This window comes from Mobula hypostoma, chromosome 24 (assembly GCF_963921235.1).
Source record: "Mobula hypostoma chromosome 24, sMobHyp1.1, whole genome shotgun sequence".
Taxonomy (NCBI): domain Eukaryota; kingdom Metazoa; phylum Chordata; class Chondrichthyes; order Myliobatiformes; family Myliobatidae; genus Mobula; species Mobula hypostoma.
In genome coordinates this window covers 48,307,850-48,319,869 of record NC_086120.1, presented here as the reverse complement: position 1 = coordinate 48,319,869, position 12,020 = coordinate 48,307,850, and the positions used below count along the sequence as shown (strand labels likewise).

The window sequence follows — 12,020 nt, the reverse complement described above, 5'->3', positions numbered from 1 at the left end:
GCAGTTGGTAGAGCTGATGCCTGTCAGTCCAGAGACCAGGTTCAGTCCTGATGCTATTGCTGTCTGTGTGGAGTTCGCATGTTGTTCCTGTGACTTCGTAGGATTCCACAGGTTGGATGGTTGGTTGGTTAATTGGCTGTTGTATATTGACCCTTCTGCGAGGGTGAGTAACAGAAGCTGGGGTGAGTTGATGGAGTTGTGGACTGCCACGGTAGCATAGCGGTTAGCCTAACACTTACTGCACGGAGCATGAGAGCTCAGAGTTCAATTTCAACGCTATCTGCAAGAAGTTTGTACATTCCTTCCCATATACATGTGGATTTGCTCTGTTTTTCTTCTACATTCCAAAGGCGCACCAGTTAGTAGGTTAATTGGTCATTGTAAATTGTCTTGTGATTAGACAAGGGCTAAATAGGTGGGCTGCTGGGTGGTGCAGCTTGTTGGGAAGGGCCTGTCCGCGCTCTATCTCGAAATAAAAATAAAACAAATCAAATGGAATTAATTATGCGAGCACCCAAGTGGAGTCTGATGTTCTCTTAAGCCGTTGTCATTGGGGACTTTAGGGTGGACTCCCTCAATGGAGAGCGCCTGTCTGTGGCTTGTTTAATGTGGGGAGTTTGGTGAATGAGCAGCCATCACACGGTCCTTGACAGACCTGGGTCAGTGTCCAGTGGTGTGGAATGCAAGATGACTAGGGACCCTTCACTTCTTTAGCTTTCTTCCGCTGTCATGGCCGTTGTGATGTGTCGTCTTATTTCACCAGTTCCACCGTTCAGGTCTTGGTTGGATTGTTCTTTGTCTGGAACCTCTCCCTTGACCATACTTCCATGGGTGACTCTACAAGGAGTCAGTGCTGGAAGGCTAAACTCCAGACGGTATCATTCTCAGGATCTCAGGAACTCGATCTCCTCCATAACAAGGTGACAAACCTTGGAGGGATAAATGGAAGTAGTCCAGATGGGTGCTCGATGGTCAGCATGGACTTGATGGGCCAAAGAGCCTGTTTCTTTGCTGTATCACTCTGTGACTTCCAGTGTACTTCAGCAGTTATACAAAACTCAGGTAGTCAGCCCTTCTAATTTACCTCTGCACTGCTCCGTTCTCATGAAGAGTCATCAACCAATGATATTCATTCATTCTGTCACCTGACATGCCGTCACATAATCCAAAACTAAAGGAAGGAGCTCCCATTTTGCTAATCAGGAATCAGGAACACTCACATGGTGTGGGAGAGAGCAGAAGCCTCTGTGGATGTACCGCTGGGTTGGGGATGTACTGTTGGGTTGTGGATGTACCTCTGGATTCAGGACGTACCGCTGGGTTGTGCATGTACCTCTGGGTTGGGGGTCTACCGCTGGGTTAGGGATGTACTGTTGGGTTGTGGATATACCTCTGGGTTGGGGATGTACCTCTGGGTTGGGGACTGGGTTGGGTACCTGCCCCTCCTGTCAGCGCTGCTCTCCAGTGTTTGCTCAGGGGAAAACAAACTGGTCTGCATCCACATCTTTGCAGTATCTTCTAAGTGATGCTTTGCAAGGTCCTTATGGACAAGGATATGCTTTTTTTTAACCAGGGCTTCTTCCTTGGCACTCTTCCATAAATATTCTTTTTGTGCAAGGCCTTAGAGGTTGTGGAACCATGAACTTCATCTCCAGTTGCAGCACTGATTTCTGCAGTTCACTCAAAGTGGCTGTTGTTGTCACAGCAGCTTCTCTTACAAGTACCATTCTTCTGCGGCACCTAAATTTAGAGGGTCAGTCTGACCGAGGCAATGTGGCTGGGGTTTCATATTTTTTCCACTTTTTCATGATAGGCTGCACTGAGCTCCTCAGTGTCCTTGAGATGGTCTTGTGCCCTTCCCCAGATTTGTGCTTCTCTAGTACCATTTCCCTGATTTGCCCTGAATGCTCTTTTGTCTTCATTTGGTTTGGTCCGTTGAAAATCTTCCATTCTCTTGGACCTTGCAGAGAGAGTTCCATTGAATTCATTGTAAACTGGTGATCCTCCAATTTTATTCATCAACAAATTGGGTGAATATATGGTAATATATTGCTACTGAGGAAAGTTAGTGTAGTAATTACAAAGGGGATGAATAGTTTTTCAACCTCACAGTTGTGGTTTTTAATTTTTAGTAAATTGTTGACAGGTTTTGGATTTTTTTTCTTTTGATTTGACATGATGCACAATGTTTTGCAGATTAGCTCAAAAACTCTTACTTCAATACATTTTAAATTTAGAAAATGAGACAGTAAAATGTGAAAATAGTTGTGGGGGCTAAATACTTTTTCAAGGCTAGATAGATAGACAGATAGATAATACACTCAGTGGCCTCTTTATTAGGTACACCTATACGCCTGCTCATTAATGCAAATATCTAATCAGCCACTCATATGGCGGCAACTCTCAATCAATCAGATCAAGTTTAATTATCATTCAAACCATACATAGATACAGCTGAATGAGACAGCATTCCTCTGGGGCCAAGGTACAAAACATTCAAAATAGCAAGTAAACATTAAAAAATAGCGAGTAACATAATTTAAAGTATTGAGCAAAGAAGCACATTTACTCATAAAAAGACACGTATAGTTCAAGACCCTGATCAACAATGTTCTGCAACTGATGGTACAGTCTCCCAGTAGTGTCCAGACGCACACAATCCAGTCTGTCATTCCACTGCTCGAACACAAGAGGGCAGCACCGACAGAGGAGAGGCCAGGCCCCAGCCAAGCTCAACTGTGCTGTAGCGCTTCCTCGTCTCTGACCTGGTCTGCAGCAGCAGGCAAGCCCAAGGCCTGAGGCCTACATTTCACTACAACTGAGGCTACACAGCACCCGTGTCAATAGTCTCTCCACCAGTCAAGGGTAACAGGCCTGCGGCAACTTACATTATCACTGTCCAACAGAGTCTTGTGAAATGTCCGACACAATTTCCCACACCAGCTCTGAAGCCTCTGAGTAGCAGGCTGCAATGTGGTCTGCAGCCAGGGCAGCTCCTCCTGCACGTCCTGCTCCGATATCCCGACCAGCTCCTTCGACATCTTGGCTGGCCCAGCTACTCTGATCAACCAGCAGCTCACTGATGGAGTAGCCCTGCAGTGCCCAATGTTCTTGGAGTAGAATTGTCTTTGGAATGTAAAAGCAAATTTTACAAAGGAAAAAGCACCTTCGGTTTGCCCCTGGGAGGCTGCTGCGTTCCCACACAACGCCATCTTACCGGAAGATCAGACGGGCATAGTCAAGAGGTTCAGTTGTTGTTCAGACCAGACATCAGAATGGGGATGAAATGTGATCTCAGTGACTTTGACCATGAATGATTGTTGGTGCCAGACAGGAAGATCTGAGTAGCTCAGAACTGCTGATCTGCTGATCTGCTGGGATATTCACACACAGCAGTCTCAAGAGTTTACAGGGAATGGTACGAGAACCAAAAAAAATCCAGTGAGCGGCTCTTCTGTAGGTGAGAATGCCCTGTTAATGAGAGAGGTCAGAGGAGAATGGCCAGTCTGGTTCAAGCTGACAGGAAGGTGACAGTAACCCAAATAACCACACGTTACATCAGTGGTGTGCAGAAGAGTATCTCTGAATGCACAACATGTCAAACATTGAAGTGGATGGGCTACAGTAACAGAAGACCTGAACATGGCCATTAGTGGCCATTTTGTTACGTTCAGGAGGTACTTGGTAAAGTGCCCGCTAAGTGTGGATGGAGAGATAGATAGATAGGTAGGTAAATAGATAGATAGATCTTGATTGAAACACACACAAAATGCTGGAGGAACTCAGCTGGAGAGGAATAAAGAGTCGATGTTTCTGGCTGAGACTGTTCATCAGGACTCGGCTCTCAGCTCAAAATATCAACTGTTTGTTCATTTTCATCGATACTGCCTGGCCTGCTGAGTTCCTCCAGCATTTTGTATGTGTCGCTCTGGATTTCCAGCATTTGCAGAATCTCTTGTTTTTAGATTTTCGTTGGAGAAGCTACTCTGTAAATTTCACAAATTGAGCAAAATGTACTGAATGAAAAGTGTTTTGAAACTTGAGGCCAAGTACATTAAAAATGGTAACATACAAATGGGAGATAGAAAATACTAGTTGTAACAAAAATGCACTGTGTCTTGTGGTGTGATACTATAAAAAGCAACATGAGAAAGTAAATAATTCTCACCTTAAAAATTCAAAATATGTGTTAGCCCTTCCAGTCGTTTGGAGCTAAATCTGTGCTTTTGTGTATTTCTAGGTCTTGCATCGAGAAGTCCCCATGCCTCTCCATCTTTGCATTTTCCAACAACTTCCATCCTGCCCCAGACTGCGTCAAGCTATTTCCCGCACACAACGATCCGGTTCCCACCTCATCTCAATCCTCAGGACCCTCTCAAGGATCTGGTCTCACTTGCCTGTGATACGTCAAATCAACAACCAGGCCCGGTAAGAGTAATCCTTCTTGCAATATGCTTCTGTGAAAACGGGAAATTGGACCTCATTCTGTGGCCTAAAAGAGATTGCCAGGACTGTGGAGTTCAGTACACGAGTACACATCATCTTCCCACATTGTCAGAGTTTAGGATTTCTAACTTATTTATTTATTGAGGTATAGCACGAGATATACTCTTCTGGCCTGTAAACATGTGCCGCCACTTATTTAACCCTAGCCTTATCGCAGAACAATTTACAATGACCAGTTAGCCTGCTAACCAGTACGGCTTTGGATTGTGGGAGGAAACCTGAGCACCTGGAGAAAAGGCAGACATTCCATTGGGAGGATGCGCAGAATCTCCTTACAGATGACTTTGGAATAGAACTCCAAACTCCAATGCCCCGAGCTGTAATAGCGTTTTGCTAACTGCTGCACTACTGTGGTGCCCAAAATTTTCTCTCCGCGGCCACAGAATTTGTTTGAAATCAATTCCAAAATGTCCCAAGTATTCAGTTTTGATGAGATCTTCCAAAGGTGTCCAGGAGTCAGTTTCCGCCTTGAGAATCTTTGTGTGCTATGATGTTTGTGGAGTCTGACAGATTCCTCATTCAGCCCTGTACAAAAGTGTAGGTTTATCGTGTTTTGCCCTGGTGAATTTTGGCAATGTTACCACAGCACTCATGCCCCTTTGATTTGGTCACCAAGCAGACGGAGGCTTTCATAGGAGGAAGTGAACAGACCAACTGGTGAACATCAAACATATTGCACAAAAAAGGCAGAACAAACACCTTATCTGTGCTGAGAGTTGATAGTTTAAGGTTGCCTGTGGGCTGTGATGACCCTTTGCAGTGCTGAGTGCTGGAATTGCAATTAATTCTGATTCCTATTCTGGGAAAACATTGATTTGCTTCACAAGTCCTGATGAAGGGTCTCAACCTACAACATTCACTGTTTATGCATTTCCTGACCTGCTGAGATCCACCGGTATTCTGTGTGCGTTGCTCTGGATTTCCAGCATCTACAGAATCTCTTGTGTTTATATTTTGCTTCACATCTCCTCTCTTATGAGGTGCCAACACAACAGCCTACCCTTATTTCATTCAGAACCAGCTCATCTTCTTTCACAAAGAAGAATCACTTCTCCCAGAGCACCTACCACTCAAGGGCAGCTTCTGTCCCAACTCTTGCACACTACAAGATGAACTCTTGGTCTCCCAGGCTATCTGCACTTTATTTGTCTGTCAGCACTGCACTTCCTCCAAAGCTGTGACTCTGTATTCCGCATTCTGAATTTTAGCATTTCAGCTATATTATCTTTCATCACGAGTTCCAATAGGGCACCAGCTTTCCCACCACTGAGCACATCTTAAAAAGGACAAGGCAACATCCATCATTAAGGACCCCCATTAACCAGAGCATGCCCTCTACTCATTACTACCATCAGAGAGGAGGTACAGGAGCCTGAAGGCACACACTCAATGATTCAGGAACAGCATCAGATTTCTAAATAATGAACCCATGAGCAGTACCACAATTTTTGCTCTCTTTTTTGCACTGCTTTTTTACTTTATATATTTCTTATTGTAATGTTACTGTTTTTTATATATCACTGTGTACTGCAGCCACAAAACAACAAATTTTATGACGTTAGTGTCAGTGACAGTAAACCAGATGTTGATTCGAATTCTGCTTTCCTTTTTACACTTTAATGTATGGATGCTCTGTCCGGATGGAGGGGAAACAAAAGCTTTTCACTGTATCTTGGTACACATGACAGAAACCAACCCTGGTTCCAGTTTCTACCCACCTTCCTTTCTGCCGGCTGCATTAGCTCTGTGCCTTGCCCTGTACTCTGTCACCTGCCATACTTGTGTCAGGTTCTTAAGCCAGAGGGAATTCATTGCCACAGATGGCTGTGAAGGCCGAGTCTTTGGATATATTTCTAGTGGAGGCTGATAGGTAATTAATTAGAAAGGGCATCAAAGGTTATGGAGAGCAGGCAGAAAATGGGGCTGAGAGGGGTAATAAACCAGTCATGATCAAATGGCGCAGCAGACCGCCATTTCTGGTGACCTGATTCTATTTAGATATCTTATAGCGTCCCTTTTGTGCCACCTGCCCTCTTGCTCCAAGCAAAAACAACCTCCCCTTATGTGGTGATGGGGTACAGTTGCCCCTTCTGGTGGTATCATCTCCCCGTTGGTCCATACTGCACCAGCTCATTTGGAAACCCTCTTCTCCCTTCAATATCATCCCCTTCACAGTCCTTCCGGGTACTAATTCGCTAATTCCCTTTCATGGACCCTCACTATATCTGCACGTCCTCCCTGTTCTCCCATCTTCCCTGCTTCCTCTCTACAATCCCACATCCATTCGTGTCCCATGGAAAATCACTTCAAGTTCAAGTTTATCATCATCTGACTGTACCTGTGTACCACCAAACAGAACAGCGTTCCTCAGGACCACAATGCACCCACAATACATGTATCTCACACAGCACATAAAACAAAATTTACCGTAAATAAGTTAATAAAATATAACTCAAAATGCACAGCACAGGTAAACAGTAAACAGCTCGCTGTCCTAGTGACGAGACCTCGGTAGTGGCAGGGTATTCATTAGTCTCACAGCCTGAGGGAAGAACCCGCTGCCCCTGTGCCTCCTTCCTGACGGTAATGGATCAAGGAGATTGTGGGGTGGGTGGTAGGGATCCTCAACAATGCCTCGGGCCCTTTGTATACAACGCTGCCAGTAAATGTCACAAATAGGGAGGAGGGAGACCCCATTGATGCCCTCGGTAGTCTTTACTATCCTCTGTAGGGCCCTGCGAGCTGCTGCCCTGCAGCTATGTGCCACACAATGTTGCAAAGAGGCAGAACACTCTCGATGGTGCTCCTGTAGAAAATTGTTAGAATGGGGGCGGGGAGCCTTGCACGCCTCAGTCTTTTCAGAAAATGTAGAAGCTGCTGTGCCTTCTTGACTAGTGAGGAGATGTTGTGAGTCCAGGTTAATTAGTCTGTTATGTGCACACCAAGGAACTGACCAACGTTGTGTCACACTGGACTGCAACCCCAACATCACTGAATCACAGCATCACAGCAATAACGTAGCATGCGTGAAGACGTGATTTAGTAAGAATGTGGAGTTCAGGAAGGGGAAGTCGGGAGTCTGGAGAACCAGTCCTCGTCAAGTGATCCGCAGAGGAGAGGGTGAGCAGCTTCAAGTTCCAGGGTGTCAACATCTCTGATGATCTGTCCTGAGCCCAACGTATTGATGCAGTTACAAAGCATGCCAGCAGCCATATTTGAGGAGATTTTGTATGTTACCAAGGACCCTAGCAAATTTCCATAGTTGAACAGAAGAAGACAGCATTCTGACTGGTCGCATCACTGCATGGTAGGGAGGGGTAAATGCAAAGAATCGGAACTAGCTGCGAAGGGTAGTAAACTCAGCCAGTTTTATCACACACTAGCCCCCCCAGCGTCGAGGACACCTTCAATTGGTGGTGCCTCAGGGAGGTATCTTTCTTCTCATTACTACCATCGGGGAGAAGGTGCAGGAAACTGAATACCAATACCCAACAATTTAGAAACAGTTTCGTCTCCTTTGCCATCAAATTTCTGAATGATCCATTGACCCATGAACACTACCTCAGTACATTGCTCTCTTATTGTAACTTCTAGTTTTTTTATGTATTGTATTGTATGGCTGCTACAAAACAACGAATTTCATGATGTATGTCAGTGATAATCTGATTTTGATTTTCATTTCTTTCTTTCCATGGCATCTAGTTTAAAACTAAAATTATCTGTGCAGAAGTCATTGAGTTTAAATGCAGCTATTATACCAGGGAAATTGTACAATTTTCTTAAGCAGTACCTTTAAATACCTCTCCATGCCTTGTGGCACATGAGGCAACAACCTTGCTGTTTCCTTAGCATTTGTCCTTTTTTTACGAGGCCGCGTTGCTAACTCAACACTCAGCCAGCACAGATGGAAAGCGTGCAAGGAGCCAGCCGGATTAGAACCCGGGACCACTCACTTTGAAGTCCAGTGCGGATGCCACTGCACCACCTACTGGCTTAAATTCAGCAGTACCTAGAATGGGTAAAGTTTACGGAAAATTAAATAGATGAACTGAGAACTGATCTGTTGAGTTAGAAATGAAGAGTTGCTCAAATTTCCCTAAGTGTTAACCGGACAATCTTCAGTGATTGTTCCCGGATAGATGTTTGCAGTTTGTTATGACTTACAGAATCGGTTATCTGCAGTGTGTGCTTGTTAGAATCAAGAATCCATCATTACCCTTGTGACTATTGTAACTATATGTGTAGTGTGCTGTGTGCTGTTGGTACTGTGTTCTGCACCTTGGCCTTGGAGGAAAGCTGTTTCGTTTGGCTGTATTCATGTGTATGGTTGAATAACAATGAAATTTGAAATTGAATATATAGATAATTACTGATTAGCGTTCAGCCCAGAGGCTTCTACAGATGACATACTGACATGTTCTATCTATTGTCAGCAATTTTAAGCCCCTTATCTGAAAAAAATCAAAAAAAATCACAATTTCTAAGGGTCTTGGGAGTTCTTGTGCAGAGTTCCCTGAATGTTAACTTGCAGTTTGAATCGGTGGTGAGGAAGGCAAATGCAATGTTAACATTCATTTTCAGAGGGCTAGAGTACAAGAGCAAGGATGTAGTGCTGAGACTCTACAAGGCATTGGTTAGACCGCACATAGTATTGTGAGCAGGTTTGGGCCTTTTAGCAGAATCAGAATCAGGTTTAATATCATGAAATTTGTTAACTTTATGACAGCAGTACAATGCAATGCATGCTAAATAAATATAGAGAAAATAATTGAATTACAGTACATATATATGTCTATTAAGAAGTTAGGTTAAAATAACAAATAAGAAAAGGTAGTGAGGTAGTGTTCATGGATTCAGTGTTCATTTAGAAATCAGAAGGCCGAGGGGAAGAATCTGTTCCTGAATCACTAAGTGTGTGCCTTCAGCCTTCTGTACCTCCTACCTGATGGTAACAGTGAGAAGAGGATATCTAAGAAAGGATGTGCTGGCATTAGGGGGGTTCCAGAGGAGGTTTACGAGAACGATTCTGGGAATGAAAGGATTAACATATGAGGAGCGTGTGATGGCTCTGGGCCTGTACTTGCTGGAATTTAGAAGAATGAGGGAGAATCTCATTGAAGCCTATCGATTATTGAAAGGCCTAGATAAGAGTAGATGTGGAGAGGATGTTTGGTATAGTGGGGAAGTCTAGGACCAGAGAGCACAGTCTCAGAATACAAGGACATCACTTTAGAACAGAGATAAGGAGGAATTTCTTTAAACAGAGAGTGGTGACTCTGAGGAATTCATTGTCACAGACAGCTGTGGAGGCCAAGTCATTGGGTATATTTAAAGTGGAGGTTGATAGGTTCTTAATTAGTTAGTGTGTCAAAGGTTACAGGGGGAAGGCAGGAGAATAGATTGAGAGGAAAAATAACTCAGCCATGATTGAGTGGCAGCATAGACTCGATGGGCCAAATGGCCTAATTTGACTCCTAAATCTTATGATCTAATTCAAGTTAGAAGGATGATTCTCTTATCTGTGTCTTCCATCTACACAGATCTGGCAGGCAGGCTGAAGCAGGCAGGCAGTTCAGCAATTTGCATGAAGGCACATTGTCAAAAGGTGCAGTTGAATTTGCAAAATGTCAACACCACCCAACATCTGGGTGTGAAGTTCTCAGTGGGAAATGAGTCACTTACCTGAAGTGTCAAAATGATCAAAACATACACAGAGTTATAAGTGATGCTAAAAATATGCAACTGGTCTCTCAAATTAGAAAGAATAACAAGGAAGGTTAACTCTTCAGAATATATTTTTAGGGTTTTAATATTTATTTAAAATCTCCTGCAATTGCTCTCTATTTTCTTTTGTTATCCAGAGGCTAACCCTCCAAAATGCTGGAGGAACTCAGCAGGTCAGGCAGCATCTATCGAAATGAATAAACAATCAACGTTTCAGGCTGAGACCCTTCATTTAGACTGGAAAGGAAGGGTGATGAAGCCAGAATAGGAAAGGTGGGGGGGGGGTGTACTTTAAGGCTGTGTCCCATAACTACAGCACAGCTGGCTCATAGTTGTAAATTTGTTCCTGAACTGAGTTCTGTTCAGAAACAGCATTAGGTATAATAACTCTGGCATATGTCATGAAATATGTTGTTTTGCGATGGCAGTACAATGCAATTCATAAAAATAATATAAATAATCATAAATATGTATATAATTAAGTATATATTAAAAAGTAAGTAGTGCAAGAATAGTGAGGTCATGTTCACAGGTTCATTGTGCGTTCAGAAATCTGATGGCAGAGGGGAAGAAGCTGTTCCTGAATCGCTGAGTGTGTGTCTTCAGGCTCCTGTACCTCCTCCCTGATGGTAACAGTGAGAAGAAGGCATGTCCAGTAACGGGGGTCCTTAATGACAGATGCCACCTTTTGGAGGCATTGCCTTTTGAAGATCCCTTTAATGCTGGGGAGGCTGGTGCCCATGGTGGAGCTGCCTGGGTCTGCAGCTATCTGCAGCTTTTTCCGATCCTCCGGTCATGGTGAGAGGCAACTCTTCGCAGCTATTCTCTGTCAATCAATGCCCGCTCAAGTGGTTCGAGACTGAAATTGTGCTCTGTGGGAGATTTGTGTATCACACACGGAGGGCGTCAGTGAAAGGCAATGGTCATGCTCGAGTGCTGTAAAACTAGTTGCAGCACCTAAGCGGAGAAATTCTTCAGCCACAGAAAAGTCTTTTATTCTGAAACTGTCCTGATGAAAGTAACATGATGATAGATCCCATCCACTCTGCTCACGTACTGTTTGTCCCACTGCCATCAGGGAGGAGGGTGCTTAGCATCCATGCCAGGACCATCAGACTCAAAAATAGTTCTTTCTGGAAGGCATAAGGCTGATCAACATCTTCACCCACGCTCTCATCCCTCCGCATCCCCAACCACCTGTCAGTCACCTTATGTACAGACACTCCTGTGCCCAGCATCGCTTTATAGACATACAATCAATCCATGTATATAAATTATCTTATGTATTTGTAAAGTGCTGTGCAAAAGTCTTAGGTAAATACTGTATATAGCTAGGGTGCTAAGACTATTGCACAGTACTGTAGTCATTTTATGCATTGCACTGTACTGCTGCAACAAAATAAAAATGACATATGTGAGTGATGAATAACCTGATTCTGATATGGGTCTCTATTGTGGACTGGGAGAGGGAGGGGGCAGGCAGAGGGGAATCATGGTTGAGAAAAGCGGAAGGGAGAGGGGAGAAAGCAAGAGGCACCAGAGAGGCTTTCTGTAGTGATAAATAAACCAGTTGTTTGGAGTCAAATGACCTTGCTCAGGTGTCTCAGGGATGGGTATGTCTGCCCCCGTGCCACTCTCTGCCACCTGCCCCAAACTCCATCCTTGCCATTCCCAAAATCCTTTCTCCCATCAAATTTACAAACTTGCTCTCTGCTCCATGTTGACAAATCCAGTACTGTGCAAAAGTCTTAGACTCCCTAACATTATATACGTACCTCAGAATTTTGCAC

General features: G+C 44.0%; 1 protein-coding gene across 4 annotated transcripts in view; it reads left to right on the top strand.

Annotated features, from left to right (window-relative positions):
* The window catches only part of LOC134337222 (nuclear factor 1), a 501,291-nt gene that overhangs the window by 366,709 nt on the left and 122,562 nt on the right, over positions 1-12,020 (top strand). For all 4 annotated transcript variants that reach the window (XR_010015951.1, XM_063032051.1, XM_063032050.1 and 1 more), the window contains exon 8: positions 4,241-4,428. Coding sequence is in view for 3 of the 4 variants with exons in the window: in XM_063032051.1 (XP_062888121.1) it covers positions 4,241-4,428 (188 nt within the window). In the remaining variant the exon portion in view is untranslated. The remainder of the gene's footprint in view (positions 1-4,240; positions 4,429-12,020) is intronic.